Below are 20758 nucleotides of genomic sequence, written 5' to 3' on the forward strand. Positions count from 1 at the left end.
TTTTGTTAATAGCCAGAATAGTCAATTTTAAAAGAAAGAAAATCTGATCACATTACATCTACCATTGATCTTAGGATAAATCCAAAATTATTACTGTGGTTGATAAGACCCAGTATCATCTAGTCTACTTTCCCTTGCAATTTTTAGCTTTAGTTATATCTGACCTGTCTTCTCATCATTTCTGAAACATGGTGTTTCTTTGAGTCTCAGAACCTTTAGCATAGTATTTTTCGCTTCCTTCCTCCTTTTTTTCCCCTTGCTAGAAGTAAAACCCAGGGCTTTATGGGTGCCAGATAAGTGCTCTACCACTCAGCTATACATCCCCAGCCCTCAGCTTGTATTTCTTGCACCTTACTTGTTTTTCCTCATCTATCCTTACTGCCTTTGCTTTCTTTTCTTTTTAATTTTATTTATTTATTTTGTGGTGCTGGGGATTGAACCGAGGGCCTTGTGCATGCAAGGTGAGCACTCTACCAACTGAACTATATCCCCAAACCTTCTCTTTGCTTTCTTTTCCTCACCCTTCCCTATGTAACACATCATGAACCTTGTTTGGTTTTTCACCTTTTATTATTTTAACTGATCAAATCTCTTTTTAGGTCAGATCTCTTTGTTACTTATTCTTTGAGCACCTTTTCTCCTTTTATACTCAATCTGGTCTAGTTGCATATGTTTGATATTATGACTATGTATCTGTCCATGTGTTTTCCTTGCCCCTGTAGAATAAGTTTCAGGAGAACAAAATCAGATATATGTTGGCTCACTGTTTTCTCAGTGCAAGATAGAGTAGTTAGCCATTCTAAGGCTGAGTAAATATTGGCTGAATAAATGAACATCTTTGTGTATACAACATTCACATTGAATCTTAGCATCTTATAAGAGTTAATATTTCGTAGTATGCTCTATCACCACTTGGACAGACTCTTCCATGGGAAAATGTTTGGCTAGAGTTTCTGTAGTTAAAGTTTATTATTTGGAATTTATAATGTGACTACTTAAAGTTTCTCGGCCTTCTTGATTTCATACCTGAAAATTGGGGAATTTTAGTAATTTAATGGATGCTGGGAATTGAACCCAGGGCCTTATGCATGTGAAGCACAATACTCTCTACCACTGAACTTCACCCCCATTTCACTAAAATTTAATAATTTTAGAGAACATAGAAGTAACAGATATTTACTTGAATTTAGAAATGCGTTAGCTATTCTTACTTTGCTTTTACAGCATTTTGTTGTTCTGGTGTTGATTTTTTTTCCCCTTTTTTATTTTCCTAAGCGTTACCGAACTCCTTCCAGATCCAGATCAAGGGATCGGTTCAGACGTAGTGAGACTCCTCCACATTGGAGGCAAGAGATGCAAAGAGCTCAAAGAATGAGGGTATCAAGTGGTGAAAGATGGATCAAAGGGGATAAGTAAGATTTACCTTTTATTTCTAGGTTTTTGTTTTTACTATTGTACATCAAATTATTAATAGCTATTTCAGAGATTTCTGCATGTTTTAAGGAAAACACATTACCTTTTAGCTATAGCTATTCTGTTCTTTTCCTAACAATATTGTCAAAAGTTTTTTTTCCCCTTTTTAGGAGTGAGTTAAATGAAGTAAAAGAAAACCAAAGGAGTCCTGTTAGAGTAAAAGAGAGAAAAATAACTGATCATAGGCATGTGTCTGAGAGTCCAAACAGAAAAAATGAAAAGGAAAAGAAAGTTAAAGACCATAAATCTAACAGCAAAGAGAGAGACATCAGAAGAAATTCAGAAAAAGATGATAAATATAATAAAAACAAAGTGAAGAAAAGGGGCAAATCTAAAAGTAGGAGTAAGAGCCAAGAGAAATCTAAGAGTAAGGAAAGAGATCCAAAACATAACAGACATGAAGAAAAGAGGATGAGGTCAAGGAGTAAAGAAAGGGATCATGAAAATGTTAAAGAAAAAGAAAAGCAGTCTGATTCTAAAGGAAAAGATCAGGAAAGGAGTAGGAGCAAAGAAAAGTCTAAACAGTTAGAATCAAAAAGTAATGAGCATGATCATAGTAAAAGTAAAGAAAAGGATAGACGTGCCCAGTCCAGGAGCAGAGAACGTGATATAACTAAAGCTAAACACAGTTACAATAGTAGAACAAGGGAACGAAGCAGAAGTAGGGACAGGAGCAGAAGAGTGCGATCTCGAAGCCATGACAGAGATCGAAGCAGAAGCAAAGAGTACCATAGATACAGAGAGCAAGAGTATCGGAGAAGAGGAAGGTCACGAAGCCGAGAGAGAAGAGCTACACCAGGAAGATCCAGAAGTAAAGATAGGAGGAGGAGGAGAAGGGATTCACGGAGCTCAGAGAGAGAAGAAAGCCAAAACAGAAACAAAGACAAATACAGAAACCAAGAAAGTAAGAGTTCACACAGAAAAGAAAATTCTGAGGGTGAGAAAAGAATGTACTCTAAAAATCGTGATCATAATAGCTCAAATAATAATAGGGAAAAAAAATCTGATAGAGATCAAAGTCCATTCTCAAAAATAAAACAAAGCAGTCAGGACAGTGAATTAAAGTCCTCCACGTTGAAAAATAAGGAGGATGAGAAGACCAGGTCCTCAGTGGAAAAAGAAAACCAAAAATCAAAGGGTCAAGAAAATGACCATGTACATGACAAAAATAAAAAATTTGATCATGAATCAAGTCCTGGAACAGATGAAGACAAAAGTGGATGAGTGAGTTGTGTAAACCTTATTTCCTTTCTGTCTCAAAATTTAAGTTTTAGAGACTTGCTGATGAATCTCTTTTATGTTGTTTTCATTGTTTTTGAGTTATTTTATGTTTGCCCCCTACCTTTTTTTTTTTTTTAAATGTGGACTTCATTGAGTTGATCTTTTGATAATCTGCAACCTGGATAATTTGTACTGCTAAAGTTTTAATAAACTTGAAATGAGAAAAACACTTTGGTGTAATATTGTGTGCTATGTTAAACTGTTTTATGTATGCATTTTTGTTTTAGCAGTCAGCCAGTGACAATTTGTTTAATCAGCCCTTTGGAAACAAGTATTTAACTGATGGTTGTAATACATTGTTCCAAAAGCTTGCATTTCTCATGATCAAAGTAACTTTAAAAGCCACTAGAAGAAATTTTGTATAGATTTTCTGATTGCATTTATAATAAAGACTTGCAGCAATTTCTTTTAATTTCACAGAAGTGGGATCTTAGTAATTTGAGATTTGAAATCATAACTTTTTGTGCTTTAAAACAGACAAATATTTATAGTTATTTATCTTGTCCTTCATACACTATTCTTTATATAGTTCTAGCCATAACTTGTTTCTTATTAACACTTTTCTTGTCTAGTTTTGTTCTACTCAACTGTCTATAAAAATCATGAGTGTTGTTAGTTTTGTTTTTTTGATGCCCCGATTGAACTTGAGTTGCTGTTATACAGCAATTGATAGGAATGATATCTTGGAAGATGAGACTGTAATTCCCTATGTTGTGTTTTTTGGTCTGAAGAGTTGAAACTGTTGCTTTTGAGAACATTATTTTATTTTTATTATTGCCTCTTTCTAAAATTATCACTAAAACATGCAGGTCCTTAAGCTATAAAGATTCTAAAAATTGTTAGTATTGATAACATTAACTTCTAAGATTTCTCTTTTTTTGGCAACCAACCTACATAGCTTTGAGTGTTAACTCTGCATGACTTTTGTTTTTATAAACTTAACTAACTTCTCTAACTCTCATAGCTGAGTTTTAAATTGCAAGAAAATGCATTTTTTCTATATATGTACCATGATAGGCTGTGGCATGTTTATGACTCTGGTTTCTTTCTATTTGGGTGGCTTTATACTATTACTGTTAAAATTATTTTAACTTGGCATGTATAACATTGCCATGTAGTGTAGAACAGAAAGTCGCAAAATTTGATAGCTTACAGAATTAAACACTAAACAGGTCCAAAGTCCATTCAGTTTTGTGTGTTGTATTTTGCTATTTTTGTGATGTGTGGCCTTTTATTCTGTAATATCTCTTATTAATAAAACATTGAACATCCAGCAAACACAAAACCTGCCTCATTTGAAAAGAAATTTCAAAATTCCAATTAATAGTAGCCTCTAGAGAGTTTTGTACTTTAATATTTGTCAATATAGTGTCAACTCTTATCAAGGTAGCTTCTTGGTAAATCCAATGTTATTTGTACTAAATAAAGCAATGCTTAATATGATATTTCCCATAATTGATTATTACAGTAATGATACATTTGGCATTATAGCTGTTGCAGACTGAATAGTATAATGATTATAAGATTGTTTGGAATATTTTGGAACAAATATCCATAATGCATTCTTTCTACTTTTTTTCTGTGATGGTAAAAGTAGGATTTATTATAATCCAGGATGATTCCTTAGAGACTGACCACAAACCCTCATTAAATATAATTGAGTCTGAGTGCCCATGCTGTATAATCTATATATTTTAAACAAATTGTTGTTTCATCTTAAATTCAGTAAATTGCATTTTAAAATCTGTCATGAACTATTTGAGCTTCAAGAAAGATACTATTTAAGAAAGGATTTCTAATAAGTTATATATATATTTTTAAAGTCCATCTAAGTAAAAATACTTCTATTACCTGATTCTAGAGCTTTATCTAGTAAGAATTATAGACAAGAACTTTCCAAATCTTTGAGTTTCAAAAAGTAGCCAGATGGGGAAAATTTGTCATTTCTATGAGCAGTATGTTTAGATTATCAAAAGAACAGTTCCATGGTAAGCATTATTTATGGACCTTTTTAAAAAGCTTCCTTAGCTGTTTTTACAGAAAGATGTGAAGGAGTTGAGATTTAGAAAGGACAATCAACTAGATTTTATTTTCCGAATATAAAGAAGAGTTAGAAAATGAATAGGAGTATCAGTTGAACCCAAGATCCATACTTGCATTTGAATAGCACAGGCTCAAGTGGTCCTGTCCTTTTGTTACATTTTAGTAGTTGCATTTTTAGTTTTTACTTTGGGCATTGTCTGTTTTCCAAAAATTCAACTGTTTTATTTTTTCCATCAAATTTATTTGAATTATCAGTTTACAATCCACTTCCAGCTACCTTTGACTTAATATACCTTTTAAAGACATTTTCATTTGTTTTTATTGCTTGATTGGTGATAGCTGAGAAAAAAAATTCCTGTATGTAGAATTTTCACAATCATTGTGTGAATTCTTTCTCTAGGTAAGCTATCTGCCACAGAAATTGAGACTACAAAGAGATTAATGTTAATGAAATTAACAATTGAGGAGCCATTGGGTTGATTTAAATTACTCTATAGTTTTTGAGTTCATAGAGCTATATAGTTTGTTACTAAATTGAAGCTTTTGGACATTGCAAAGAATTTATCTGATAAATCTCTTTGTATAAGTGTGATACTGATGCATGTTGACTTTGCGTGAATGGCCTTTGATTCTTGTGCCCAGTGGAATGTGTGAAACTAAAAGTTTTTTTTTTTGTTGTTGTTGTTTTTTTAATGTTATGTTGCAGACAGGCACACATTGGGATTCTGTTATTTTGCATAATGGCATTAACTGACAATTCTAATTTATTTTCTAGTTAGTATTTGGAGCAAGTTAGTAGATTTTTTAGTAGGTTGTACTTTGCTCCAGGTGGTAATAGTTTTCATCATACTGAACTTTTTATAGTAAATTTCTATAATAAGTTTGTTGAGTTTGTCTTCACCAGAAGGTACTTTAAATATATACTGTATGACTGACTGGTATAAAGAAACAAAATGGGTATTTTTTTTTTTAGTCTTTTTTTTTTTTTTTGGTTATTTTTACTGTAATTATTCCATTTAGAATTCATCATACATTTACAGTTATAAGTAACTTCTCCACAGTTTGTAGGTTGATAACATTTTTATTGTGAAAGATGTGTTTTGTTCCAAATACTTGTTTATAATATAACAGCCCCATGAAGTGCAGCATAGATTAGCACACCTGCCCATAGTAGGCTTCCTGGCTGCCTCTTAAGTGATACAAACTCTCTGGCCTGTTGTGTAACAAAGAGGTAAATATTAAAGAAAAAGAAAAACAACACTTTAAAAAAAAATTCCATGAACAAGGTTGGAGAAGGGAGTTGTTGAGGGTTTTTTGGTTTTGTTTTTGGTTTTTCCAGTGGGGGAGGGTAGGATGGGGTTGATTTGTGTCCCTTGCCTCTTCCACTTTTCAGAAAAAATTCCATGTTACCAAAAGCACATGCTGTATATTTTCTTCCCTTTTTGTGTGTGTTTATAGTATTTTGAAAGATTAATAAATGAATTGGCTATTTCTATGTGAGGATGTTCAAAGTTGTGGCTGCTCTTTGTGGAAGGGAAAACAATGAAGTTAATGCACTTCTTTTCCTAGCTCAGAAGTCACTGTGATGTATATTTTTTTAATGAAATTCAGAAATAAAACTGTTGTCTTCTCAATTGTAAAATTAGTTTCAAAATGCTGCTTCTCTTATCATTATTAGTCTAGTAACTGTTGGACTGTTTTCTGCAAATTGCATTTTACAAAATTTAAACTTCAAAACTGTATTAACTTTTATATAGTTAAACATTGTATTAAATAAACTATACTGTAATAAACAATTTGTTGTTGATTTTTTTTGTTATTGTGTTAGTAATTAACCTTTATAAAAAGTTAAATAATGAAAATCAACTAAAATATACTTTAAGAAAACTTAAGTGAGATTTAATAGTACTAATCTTTAAGAATTTAGCTAGCAATGATAGTTTCTAGGTTTAGGATAAAGTTCTAGTTAGTATTAATGTTTAATCATAATATTACTGTCTTCACATGGGATATACCCATGCAACAGAATACTATGTCAGTTAGAAAACTAATGAGGGTCTTTATGCATTCCTATGCTGTGATCTTTAGTCTATTAAATAGGGGTGGTATTTGTGTAAGAGTAAAATGTGTGTGTATATGTGTGTATGTATATATATATTTTTTTTAAATATAGTTTTAGTTGCAGTTGGACGCAATACTTTTATTTATTTTTATTTGGTGCTGAGGATTGAACCCAGTGCCTTGCACTTGCTAGGTTAGCACTCTACCGATATATATATATTATATATTAAATTATATATAATCCAGCAAAACTAACCAATGGAAATGAACAAAGGTGGTCATTTGACATTTCTACCATGTAACATACAAATGGCCAGCAAGAATATGGAAAGAGGCTGGGTGTGGTGGTGCACACCTATAATCCCAGCAACTCTGGAGGTTGAGGCAGGAGGATCTGAAGTTGGAGCCAATGGCAGCAACTTACTGAGACATTGTCTCCAAAAAAAAAAAAAAAAAGGGCTGGGGATGGGACTCGGTGATTCAGTACCCCTGAGTTCAATCCCTGGTACCAAAATATAAATATATGGGATTGTAACTCAGTTGTGAAGCTCATGTACAAGACTCTGGGTCAGTCTTCAATTGCAGCAACAACAAAAATACTCAACATAACTAACCTATTAAATAAAAGTTAAAATCATAGAACACCTCAATTAGGATAGCTACTATGAAAAATAAGTGTTGCTGATAACATGCACCCTGCTGCAGTGTTGGGAATGTAAAATGGTGCAGCTGCTGTAGAAAACAGGAAAGTTTGGGCTGGGGTTGTGGCTCAGTGGTAGAACACTTGCCTAGCATGTGTGAGGCACTGGATTTGATCCTCAGCACCACATAAAAATAAATTTAAAAAGACATTGTGCCCATTTACAACTGAAAATATTTAAAAAGAAAACAGAAAAGTTCCGGGCTGGGGATACAGCTCAGTTGGTAGAGTGCTTGCGTTGCATACACAAATAAGGCCCTAGGTTCAATCCACAGTACCACACACAAACAACAACAACAAAAAAAAGTTCAGGAATTTTTCAATGGAATCATGTGATTCAACAATTCCACTTCTGGGTCTAAATCCAAAATAATGGGAAAAAAATGGAAAGCATCTCAAAAAATTATTTGCATGTGTTCATAACAGCATTACTCACAATAGCCAAGAGGTGAAGAAATCAAAGTGTCCACTTTTGAAGAACTTAATAAACCATTTTTGGTGTATGTATACAAATGTACTGTGTATATTTACATGCACACGCCATGAATATTCAGGTGTTTTTTTTTTTACAGGATTTTTTTTTAAGTTTTCAATGGACACAACATCTTTATTTTTATGTGGTGCTGAGGATTGAACCCAGTGTTCTGCGCATGCCAGGCGAGCGTGCTACTGCTTGAGCCACATCCCTAGCCCAGATATTCAGTTTTTTAAAAAGTAAGTTGGCCTGGGGTTGTGGCTCAGTGGCAGAGCACTTGCCTCACATGTGTGAGACACTGGGTTCGATTCTCAGCACCGCATATAAGTAAATGAATAAGATGAAGGTCCATCAACATCAAAAAAATTTTTTTAAAGTAAGCTGGCACAGTTGCATATAGTTTAAAATTAGGCTGGGGTTGTGGCTCAGTGGTAGAGTGCTCACCTAGCATGTGTGAGACACTGGGTTTGATCCTCAGCACCATGTAAAAAAATAAGTATTATGTCCAACTACAACTAAAAAAATAATTTTAAAATAACTATATGTTGATACATGTTACAACATGGAAATAGTCTTAAAGAAAAAAAAAAAGACATCCACTGATTACACTTACATGAGGTGTCCAGAGTGACAAATTTAATAAAAGAATGGTAGCTTCCAGAAGTTGAAGGAAGCGGGAAATGGGAAGTAGTTGCTTAATGGATGTAGAGTTTCAACTGCAAGATGACAAAGTTCTAGAAATTATATGATGTGACTATCTCGTATACTTAGAAATGGTTAAGATGGTAGCATATTCTGTGGGGGTTTTTTTAAAATTTTTTTTAAAGAGCAAGGGAATGCAATTCAAAAATCCTCTGACCCTGCATATCAAGTTGTGACACAATGGTGTAGAATTACTTTAAGTGACTTCAAAATGTATTTTGTACTCACTTCGGCAGCACATACACTTTAAAAAATTAGAACAATACAGAGAAGGTTAGCAATGGCCCTTGCACAAGGATGACATGCAGATTCATGAAGTGTTCCATATTTTTGAAAAATGTAGTATGTTGGGCTAGGGTTGAGGCTCAGCGATAGAGCTCTTGCCTAGCACATGTGAGGCACTGGGTTCAATCCTCAGCACCACATAAACAAAATAAAGGTACCCAACTAAGACTATTTTTTTAAAAATGTATTTTGCACATCTATCTACAAAATAAACCATAGACTACTACACTCAATAATCAATGTTACTAATAACAGTGTTATTTGATCCTGATACTTAAGGACAGAGCAAATAAGTATAAATTTCTATTGAAAAGAAATACATCCTGTGAAATGTTACACAGCCATAAAAAGGAATGAAGTATGGATATGTGTTGCAACATGGATGAACCCTGGAAATACATGAAATAAGCCACCCAAACGCAAAGCATGTTTTTAAAAATTTTTTTTTAATATTTATTTTTTAGTTTTCGGTGGACACGACATTTTTGTATGTGGTGCTGAGGATTGAACCCGGGCCGCACGCATGCCAGGCAAGCGCGCTACTGCTTAAGCCACATCCCCAAAAAGTATGTTTTAATTTAGATGAAATATGTAGAACAGACAAATGCACAGAGACAAAGCAGAAGCTGTGGGAGGGGGAATGAGGAATAACTGCTTAATGGGTGCAGAGTTTCCATTTGGAGCAATGAATAGTCAGGTTGCACAATATTTCGATTATACTTAATGCTATTGAATACACATTTTAAATTTTGTGTATTTAATAATTTAAAAAGGAATTGCAATCAGTTACCTTTAGGGTTATATGTACTCAAAGGAAATATTGTGCCAGGTTCAGTCCCCAATACCAAAAAAGAAAAGAAAAAAATTTTGTGAAGAATCAATCAGGTATAATTGTACTGAGATGAACGACAGATTTATTAAATAATAAGAATATAGTCCATTTACATTTGTAGCTCATTTGCTACCACTTCAGTCTTCTCAATCTTAAAAATAATTTTTTCTACCATGTAAAACCTAATCTTCCCTTAGACTTCTGAAAATTATTATATTTTGACCCCTGAGAATTATAAAAAGGAAGCTGGACTCCAGTAATATCATTTGCCTGATAGCTTGGTCTTAATCCACCTCTCCCCATAAAAGCTGGTCCGTGGCCACCTCCAGGTCCTTCCTGTGCAGCTTTTACAAGAGGATAAATAAATTTATTTGTTGATTCAGATTCATGTTTAATTACTTCTCTGGCATAATCCTGAAATTCTTTCTCCTTGGCAGCTGCAAGAGTTTCAGTAAGTCTGCAATATTCTAATTCGTTTTGTTTTGCTTCTTTTGCATTAAACTTTTTTTGGGCCTATGTGGGAAAGAAAGGAAATACAATTTAGTATTGGCTAAAAACATGAACTTTCTAAATATATGTAGCATTTGTAGTTATAATTTTCTAATTTGACAATATGCTATTCTTACAGAAACTCCTACTCCCAGCTTTCTCAGAACAGTATGTTCAAAGTCTGCCTCTATAGAACCTAATCATAGGGGCTGGGGTTGTGGATCAGTGGTAGTACACTTGCCTAACACGTTTGAGGCACTGGGTTTGATCCTCAGCACTACATAAAAATAAATCAAGGTATTAAAAACTTTTTTAAAAAAGACTTAATCTTACTTGTCTCATATAATACATCTTCAAACAAACAATAAAATAGTTTTTAAAAATCATGAAGTTTTAGGTCAAAAAATAACTGAAAAAGAAAGGGGAAGGAAGAGAAATGGAATATATCAAGAAATCAAGTGAGTTATAACTTTTCTACTTGTAAAAATCCAGGCAGGCCCAGTTGATTTTGCTGGTTAGAGCATTTAAGAACTGACACCAATCCTATAAAAACTCAGAAAATACTGGGGCTGGGGATGTGGCTCAAGCGGTAGCGTGCTCTCCTGGCATGCGTGCAGCCCGGGTTCCATCCTCAGGACCACATACAAAACAAAGATGTTGTGTCCGCCGAAAAATAAAAAATAAATATTCAAATCTCTCTCTCTCTCTCTCTCTCTCTCTCTCTCTCTCTCTCTCTCTCTCTCTCTCAAAAAAAAAAAAACATACAAAGGAAGAAACATTTTCCAATTGAATTAGGTCAGTATTGTTCTATGAAAGCTAGACAGACAGCATAATAGAACTACAGAACATTGTCTTCATGAACAAAGGTGCAAAAATCCGTAACAAAAAATTAGCAACTGAATCTAGTCATATATTTAAATATATACGTATATTTTAAATCCACAATGACCAAGTAGGGTTACTCCAGAGAATACAAATGCTTTCAATATTTAAAATAAAATGAAATGAGCCAGCATGGTGGCATACACCTGTACTCCCAGCTACTTTGAAGTCTGAGGCAAGAGGATCACTTGAACCCAGAAGGCCGAAGCTAGACTGGCAATATGGTGAGACTCCATCTCAAAAAAGGAAAGAAATATACCATAGAATAAAAGAACACATGATCACTTCAATATATGCAGAATTGACAAAATTCAACACTCATGTGCTAAAAACTAAGCAAATTAGAAATAGAGGAAACCTACTCAAAGTGATAAAGGGTATTTATTAAAAATCTCTGGAGGGGCTGGGGCTGTGGCTCAGCAGTAGAGTGCTCGCCTAGCACGTGCAAGGAGCTGGGTTCAATCCTCAGCACCACATTAAATAAATAAGTAAATAAAATAAAAGTATTGTGTTCAACTAAAAAATTATAGGAAACATGTTTTAATGGTGAAAAACTGAATATCTTACTCCTAAGATTAGGAGCAAGACAAGGATATCACTTTTTGCTCTTTTATTCAATATGGTGCTGGTTCTAGAAAGTGGAGTAACTCAAGCAAAAGAACTAATATACACATATTTGGAGGCGAAAAATTAAAGCCATCTATTCACAGACAACATGATCACACATGTAAAAGTTGTAAAGAATTACCAAAGAGCTAATAGGACTCATAACTGAATTTGGCAGGGCTTCAGGTACAAGTTAATATATTAAAAATCTACTGTACTTATACATATTGTAAATAAATAGAACAAATATGGAAATAAACAATTTCACAAGGACATTTTTTAAAACAAATAAATTTAGCAATATATATAAATGACCTATTAACCCAATACTGAAAAGGAATATTAAGAGAAATAAATGCATAATATTCACGAATTTGAAGACTTGATGATATTATCATCCCCAAATATTTTTCATAATTCTCCCCAAATTACTCTGTATTGAAATCTCCAAAACTCCTGCAGACCTTTTATTGTAAAAATCAACGAGCTGATTATAAAATATGTAATTCCAAGAAATCAAGATAGCCAAAACAATTTTAAAACAACAAAGTCAAAAAAGAACTTACACTGCTGATTTCAAAGACTTTGTATAAAGTTATAGCAGTCAAGTAGTATGATATGAGGGCGGGGGTTAGGGCTCAATGGTGAACTTGCCTAGCATGTGTGACGCAGTAGGTTCCATCCTTAACACCCCATAAAAATAAACAAAATAAAGGCATTCTGTTCATCTACAACTGAAAAAAAATTTTTTAAAGTATGGTATTATTACAAGAAAAAACAAAGGGCTGGAACATTGCTAGGTAAAGAGTATACTTAGCATGAATGAAGCCCTCGGTTTAATGGCTCAATTCCCAGTCACACACACACACACACACACACACACACACACACACACACAGAGACATATATATGCATACACACACACACATATACATACAGATACACACATATAGACAGATATCTAAATACAGATTAATATGAAGGAATTGAGAGTCCGGAAATAGATCCACTCTAGGTGATAAATTGATTTTCAACAAAAGTTTCAGAGTAATTAATTAGAGAAACCATAGTTCATTATCAAACTGTTCTGAAATAACTAGATATCTGTATGGAAAAAAATAGTTTTGATCTTTTACATCATATCAAAATTAACTGAAAACATATCATACACCTAAGCTATAAAAGCAAAAGTATTTCTAGAAGAAAACAGGACAAAATCTTTATGATCTAGTTTAAGTTTAAGTCTCTGCAATGACACAAAAAGCATAAATCACAAAGTAAAAACCAAAAAACCGGGCTTTATCAAAATCAAAACATTTGTTCATCAGAAGATACCATTAAGAAAATGAAAAAGCAGGCTGGAGTTGTGTTTCAGAGGTAGAGAGTTCCCCTAGCTAGTTCCCTAGCATGTGTGAGGCACTGGGTTCAATCCTTAGCACTGCATAAAAATAAAAAATAAAGGTAAAAAAAGAAAATGAAAAAGCAAATCACAGATTAGGAGAAAACACTTGCAAACACAAAACTGACAAAAAACCTCTATACTTAAAGAACTTTTGAAATTCAACAGTAGTCTAGAAACAAACCCTCACATATGTGAACTAATGATTATCAATGAGCATGCCAACACTCATTGGAGGAGAGTCATTGGAGGACAGTCTTCAACAATAGTGTTGGGAAATCTGAATATTCTGCAAAAGAATGAAGCTAAACATATAAAAAGCCACATACAAAAATTATCTCAAAAGAGATCAAAGACCTAAACTTAAGAGTAAAAACTATGAAACTTGTAGAACAAAACAGGAAAAGCTTCAAGACATTGACTCAGAAACTCTGTCTTGGGTATGACATCAAAAGCATAGAATGAAACAACAAAAGAAAAAAAACACAAAATGGTCGTAAAGAAAATGAAAAATCTTTTTCTGGGCTGGGGTTGTGGCTTAGCAGTAGAGTGTTTACCTAGCATGTGCAAGGCCCTGGGTTCGATCCTTAGCACCACATAAAAGTAAATAAATATTGTGTCCAACTACAACTAAAAAAATAAATTAAAAAAAAAAGAAGATACTATTGACAGAGTGAGAAGATAATCCATGGAATGGGAGAAAACATTTACTTGTCCTACCTGACAGGAGATTAATATTCAGAATATAAAAGAACTCCTAAAACCCAACAACAAAAAGCAAACAACCCAATTTTTAAAAATTGATAAGGAAGGGAGCAAACATTTCTCCCAAGAAAATACACAAAAGACCAATTAGTACCTATATCACTATTTAAAACCAAAATGAGGTCCTTTTTTAAACCTACTTTGATGGCTATTACAAAAAAAGAAATAAAAAGACGTACTGTTTGAAGAAATTGAAAACATGTGTATTGCTAATCGAATATAAAATAGTGCAGCCACTATGAAAATCAACTTGACAGTTCCTCAAATATAAAACATAGAATCAGCAAATGATCCAGTGACTTTACTCTGCCTATACAAGCAAAAGGAAAGCAGGGACAGTGGCTGGCGGTGAGGGAAAAGGCTCAGGCAGAAGGATCCCAAACTCAAGGCCAGCCTGAGCAATTTAGCAAGACCCTGTCTGAAATTAAAAACAAACAAACAAACAAACAAAAACAGCTAGGGATATAGCTCTACTGTAGAGTGTTTGTCCAGCATACACAAGGCCCTGGGTTTTATCACCAACACTGCAAAAATTTTAAAAGAACTGAAAGAAGGAACTAAAATAGATATTTTATTCATATACCAGTGTTAACAGAAGCATTATTCATAATAGCCAAAATAACCCAAAGGTCCATCCATAAACAAAATGTAGTATAAACATATAATGGAATATTACTCAGCTTTGAAAAGGAATGAAACTGATATACATTCCACATGTATGACTCCACATGGATGAAGCCTGAAGACATTATGCTAAGTGAAATAAGTCAGACAAAAAAGGGTGAATATTGTATGATTCCACTTATATAAGGAACCTAGAACAATCAGATTCATAAAGCCAGAGATAATTAAGGCTAGAGGGAAGAAGGAATGGGTAGTTACTATTTAATAGGTACAAAGTTTTAATATAGGATAATTAAAAAGTTCTAGAGATGTGCTCACTTCAGCAGCATATATACTAAATTGGAATGATACAGAGAAGATTAGCATGTCCCCTGCACAAGGATGACTAGGAAATTCATGAAGCATTCCATATTTTTGAAAGTGAGGTATTCCTAACCTGCAGCGACACTACAAGATTATAGGGTAGAAACGACAATACCTCAGGTCCGCACTGCAAGAAAGGAAGTCACATAGACCACATGAAAAAACAAGGGAAAAAATGCCCCAAACAAACCAACATACTATAACAATAGAATCCATGACAGCACAGTAGATGAAATGACAGAGGGGTTCGTTCAGAATGTACATAATTAAAATGATCTGAGAATTAAAGAGTGACCTAACTGAGCAAATACAGGCAAAAATTTGATCACTCCAACAAAGAGATAAGAGATCAAGCACAGGTAGCAAAAGATTGCTTCAAGAAAAAGATAGAGATTATGAAAAAAAAAAACAGAAATTCTTGAAATGAAGGAAATAATAAGCCAAATAAAAAACTCAATAGAAAGCATTACCAACAGACTAGGTCTCTTGGAAGACAGAACCCTACACAATGAAGACAAAGTATATGATCTGGAAAATAAAGTTGACCACGCAATGAAGATGGTGAAACCATGAACAGAACATCCAAAGATAACATCAGTGCTGGGGCTGCAGCTCAGTGGCAGAGTTCGCCTAGCATGTGTGAGGCACTGGGTTCAATCCTCAGCACCACATATAAATAAAATAAAGGCATGCTGTCCATACACAAGTACAAAAAAAATTTAAAATAAAAAGATAACATTAAAAGACCAAGTCTAAGATTTATTGGGATAGAGGAAGGTACAGAATTTCGAACTAAAGGAATGCACAATCTCTTCAATGAGATAATATCAGAAAATTTCGCAAACAGGAAGAATGAATTGGAAAGTCAAATACTAAAAGCTTACAGGACACCAAATGTACAAAACTACAACAGATCTACACCAAGGCACATTATAATGAAAATGACTAGCATACAGAATAAGGACAGAATTGTAAAAGCTGTAAGAGAGAAGAATCAGATTACATATATGGGGAGACTAATTGAGATCTCAGCAGATTTTTCAGCCTAGACCCTCAGGGGCCTGGGGATCCTAGAATAATATATACGGAGCTTTGAAAGAAAATGGATGCCAACAAGAATCATATCCAGCAAAATTAAACTTCAGATTTGATGACAAAAACCTTCCGTGATAAACAAAAGTTTTAAAAATTTACAGCAAGAAAGACTGCATAACAGAACATTCTTGGCAAACTATTCCATGAGAGGAAATGAAAAACAACAATGAAGATCTACAAATGGAGGAACTACACTAAAGCAAAGGCCAATCAAAGAGAAGCCAAGTCAAGTTAAGAACCAAAAATAACCAAAATGGCTGGGAATACAAACATATTTCAATAATAGCCCTGAATGTGGATGGCCTAAACTTATCAATTAAAGACAGACAGGATTTTTTAAAAAGACTCAACAATATGCTGCCTTCAAGAGACTCATCACACAGGAAAACATCTATAGACTGAAAATGAAAGGATGGGGAAAAAACTTATCACTCACATGGACTGTGTAAACAAGCAGGGGTTTCCATCCTCGTATAGATAAAGTGGGCTTCAAACCAAAGTTAGTGAAAAGGGATAAAGAAGGACATTTCATACTACTCAAGGGAATCATACATCAACAAAACATAACAATTGTAAATATCTATGCCCCAAACAATAGGGCATCTATGTATACCAACAAATCCTTCTCAACTTAAAGAATCAAATGGACCACAGCATAATAATACTGGCTGACTTTAACACACCTCTCTCACCACTGGATAGATCTTCCAAAAACTAAACGAAGAAACTATAGAACTCAATAAAACAATCAATAATTAAACTTAACAGACATATACAGAATATTCCATCCATCAACCAGCGAATACACTTTTTTCTCAGCAGCACATGGGTCCTTCTCCAAAACAGACTATATGTTATGCCACAAAGCAAGTCTTAGCAAATACAAAAAAAAAAAAAAAAAAAATAGAGATACTGAGCTGGGGATACAGCTCAGTTGGTAGAGTGTTTGCCTCGCATGCCCAAGGCCCTGGGTTCAATTCCCAGCATCACCAGAAAAAAAAAAAAAAGGATACTACCCTACATTCTATCTGATCATAACAGAATGAAATTAGATGTCAGGGATAAAATAAAAAATAGAAGCTACTCCAATATCTGGATACTAAATAATATGTTACTAAATGATGCATGGATAACAGAAGACATTAGGGAGAAGATTAAAAAAATTCTTAGAGACACATGAAGACTCCAATACAACACATCAAAATCTCTGCAATACTATGAAGGCAGTGCCAAGAGGAAAAGTTCATTGCATTTAAGCTCATTCATTAAAAGAAGAAAGTCAACAAATAAACAACCTGACATTATATCTCAAAGCCCTAGGAAAAGAAGAACAAACCAACACCAAAAGCAGAAGACAGGAAATAATTAAAATCAGGGCTGAAGGGTATGGAGTAATGGTTCAGTGGTAGAGCACTTGCCTAGCATGTGTGCTTATTTATAAACACCACTTATAAATAAATAAAATAAAGGTTCATTAACAACTAAAAATATTTTTTTTAAAAAATCAGGGCTGAAATCAGTGACATTGAAACAAAAGAAACAATTTTAAAAATTGACAAAACAAGCAGCTAGTTCTTTGAAAAAATAAATAAAATTGACAAACCCTTAGCCATCCTAACAAAAAGGAGAGAAAAAACTCAAATTACTAAAATTCATGATGAAAAAGGAAATCATGACAGACACTATTGAAATACAGAAGACAATTAGAAACTATTTTGAAAATTTATACTCCAGTAAAATAGAAAACCTCAAAGACACTGACAAATTTCTAGAGACATATAATCTACCCAAACTGAACGAGGAGGACATACACAATTTAAAGAGATCAATTTCAAGCAAAGAAGTAGAAGACATCATCAAAAGCCTACTAACCAAGAAAAGCCTGGGACCAGTCAGATTCATAGTTGAGTTCTACAAAACCTACAATGAAGAATTAATACCAATACTCCTCAAATTATTCCATGAAATAGAAAAGGAAGGAACCCTTCCAAACTCATTCTGTGTGGCTACTATCATCCCAATACCAAAAACCAGACAGGGACACATCAAGTAAAGAAAATTTAAGACCAATATCCCTGATAAACATAGATGCAATAATTCTCAATAAAATTATGGCAAATTGCATATAAAAACATATTAAAAAATTGTGTACCATGATCAAGTGGGGATCCTTCCAGGGATGCAAGGTTGGTTCAACATATGGAAATCAATAAACATAATTAATTCATCATTATCAATAGGCTTAAAGATAAGAATCATGGGCTAGGGATGTAGATCAGTGGTAGAGCACTTGCCTAGCATGTGTGAGGCACTGGGTTCGATTCTCAGCACTACATATAAATAAATAAAGTCCACTGACAACTAAGAAAATATTTTTTAAAAAAGATAAGAATTATATGATTATATCAATAGATGCAAAGAAAGCATTTGACAAAATACAGCACCCTTTCATGTTCAAAACACTAGAAAAACTAGATAAAGTAGGAATACACCTCAACATTGTAAAAGCTATCTATGCTAAACCCTAGGCCAACACCATTCTAAATCGAGAAAAAATAGAAGCATTCCCACTAAAAACCAGAACAAGACAGGGATACCCTCTTTCACCACTTCTATTCAACAAAGTCCTTGAAACTCTAGTCAGAGCAATTAGATAAATGGATACAAATAGGAAAAGAAGAATTCAAACTATCATTATTTGCTGATGATATGATTCTATACTTAGAGGATCCAAAAAACTCCATCAGAAAACTTCTAGAATTAATTAATGCATTCAGCAAAGTATCAGGGCATAAAATCAATACCCACAAATCAAATGCATTTCTATACATCAGTGATGAATCCTCTGAAAAATAAATTAGGAAAACTACCCCATTCACAATAGCCTAAAAAAAAAACTAAAATACTTGGTAATCAATTTAGCAAAAAAGGTGAAAGATCTCTACAATGAAAATTATAGAACACCAAAGAAAGAAATTCAAGAAGACCTTAGAAGATGGAAAGATCTCCCATGCTCCTGGATAGACAAAATTAATATCATCAAAACGGCCATACTATCCAAAGCACTATACAGATTCAATACAATTCCAATTAATATCCCAATGTCATTCTTTTTTTTAATTAGTTACACATGACAGTACAATGATCTTGACAATTCATACATTTGAATCAAATGGGGTATATTTTCTCATTTTTCTAGATATAGTAAAAGCAATCATGAAATTCACTTGGAAAAATAAGAGACCCAGAATAGCCAAAGCAATACTTAGCAAGAAGAGTGAAACAGGAGGCATTATAATATCAGACCTTAAACTGTACTACAAAGCTATAGTAACAAAAATGGCATGGTATTGGCACCAAAATAGACATGTAACCAATGGTATAGAATAGAAGATGCAGAGACAAGCCTATATAAACAAAGTTATCTCATACTAGACAAAGGTGCCAAAAATATGCATTGGAGAAAAGATAGCCTCTTCAATAAATGGTGCTAGGAAAACTGGAAATCCATATGCAGCAAAATGAAGCTAAACCCCTATTTCTCACCATACAGAAAAATCAACTCAAAGTGGATTATGAACCTAGGAATTAGACCAGAGACCTAATAGGAGAAAAAGTAGGTCCAAATCTTCAAGACTCCTAAAATGCAAAAATTAAAATCAAGAATCAATAAATGGAATGGATTCATATTAAAAAGCTTCTTTTCAACAAAAGAAACAATCAATGAGCTGAACAGAGAGCCTACATTTGGGGAGCAAATTTTTGCCACAAACACATCAGATGGCACACTAATCTCCAGGATATATAAAGACTCAAAAAACTTAACACCAAAAAATCAAACAACCCAATCAATAAATGGGCTAAGGAGCTGAACAGACATTTCTCAGAAGACGAAATACATATGATCAACAAATATATGAAAAAATGTTCAACATCTCTTGTAATTAGAGAAATGCAAACCAAAACTACTCTAAGATTTCATCTCACTCCAGTCAGAATTGCAGTTATCAAAAATACAAACAATAATAAGTGTTGGCAAGGATGTAGGGGAAGAGGCAAACTCATACATTGCTGGTAGGACTCTAAATTGGTGCAGCCAATCTGGAAAGCAATATGGAGATCCCTTAGAAAACTTGGAATAGAACCACCATTTGACCCAGCTATCCCACTCTTTTGGTCTATACCCAAAGGACTTAAAAGCAGCATACTACAGTAATACAGCCACATCAATGTTCATAGCAGCATAATTCACAATAGCCAAACTGTAGAACCAACCTAGATGCCCTTCAATAGATGAATGGATAAAGAAACTGTGGTATATATACACAGTGGAGTATTACTCAGCAATAAAAGAGTAAAATTATGGCATTTGCAGGAAAATGGATGGAGTCAGAGAATATCATGCTTAAGTGAAGCCAATTCCCAAAAACCAAAGGCCAAATGTTTTCTCTGATAAGTGGATGCTAATCCATAATGGGGGTGGGTATGGGATGAGTGAAGGAACTTTACTGGGGCAAAGGGGAGGGAAGGAAGGGGTTATGGGGGTGGGAAATATGGTGAAATGAAACAGACATCATTACCCTAGGTACATGTATGATTTCATGAATGGTGTGACCCTACTTTGGGTACAACCAGAAAAGTCAAAATGTGCTCCATTTATGTATAATGAACTGAAGAACATTC

The 20758-nt window shown here is 33.8% G+C and overlaps 2 protein-coding genes and 2 non-coding genes across 10 annotated transcripts in view; 3 read left to right on the forward strand and 1 right to left on the reverse strand.

The window, feature by feature from the left end:
* Positions 1 to 2923, forward strand: part of Ppig (peptidylprolyl isomerase G) — a 54523-nt gene extending 51600 nt beyond the window's left edge. For all 5 annotated transcript variants that reach the window (XM_013358311.4, XM_078017542.1, XM_013358310.4 and 2 more), the window contains 2 exons: positions 1276 to 1412; positions 1584 to 2923. In XM_013358311.4, coding sequence (XP_013213765.2) covers positions 1276 to 1412; positions 1584 to 2697 — 1251 coding nt within the window. In that variant the 3' untranslated portion in view covers positions 2698 to 2923. The remainder of the gene's footprint in view (positions 1 to 1275; positions 1413 to 1583) is intronic.
* Positions 2924 to 8955: 6032 nt separating this feature from the next.
* On the forward strand, positions 8956 to 9067 carry LOC120883775 (U6 spliceosomal RNA). The gene has a single exon (XR_005725973.1). It is a non-coding gene; the product is annotated as a U6 spliceosomal RNA (small nuclear RNA).
* Positions 9068 to 9447: 380 nt separating this feature from the next.
* Cfap210 (cilia and flagella associated protein 210) overlaps positions 9448 to 20758 on the reverse strand; it is a 39143-nt gene continuing 27832 nt past the window's right edge. For all 3 annotated transcript variants that reach the window (XM_005324568.4, XM_078017545.1, XM_078017544.1), the window contains one exon: positions 9448 to 10365. In XM_005324568.4, coding sequence (XP_005324625.1) covers positions 10021 to 10365 — 345 coding nt within the window. In that variant the 3' untranslated portion in view covers positions 9448 to 10020. The remainder of the gene's footprint in view (positions 10366 to 20758) is intronic.
* LOC120883872 (U6 spliceosomal RNA) lies at positions 14928 to 15033 on the forward strand. The gene has a single exon (XR_005726051.2). It is a non-coding gene; the product is annotated as a U6 spliceosomal RNA (small nuclear RNA).

The sequence above is a fragment of the Ictidomys tridecemlineatus genome, chromosome 7, assembly GCF_052094955.1.
Source record: "Ictidomys tridecemlineatus isolate mIctTri1 chromosome 7, mIctTri1.hap1, whole genome shotgun sequence".
NCBI lineage: Eukaryota > Metazoa > Chordata > Mammalia > Rodentia > Sciuridae > Ictidomys > Ictidomys tridecemlineatus.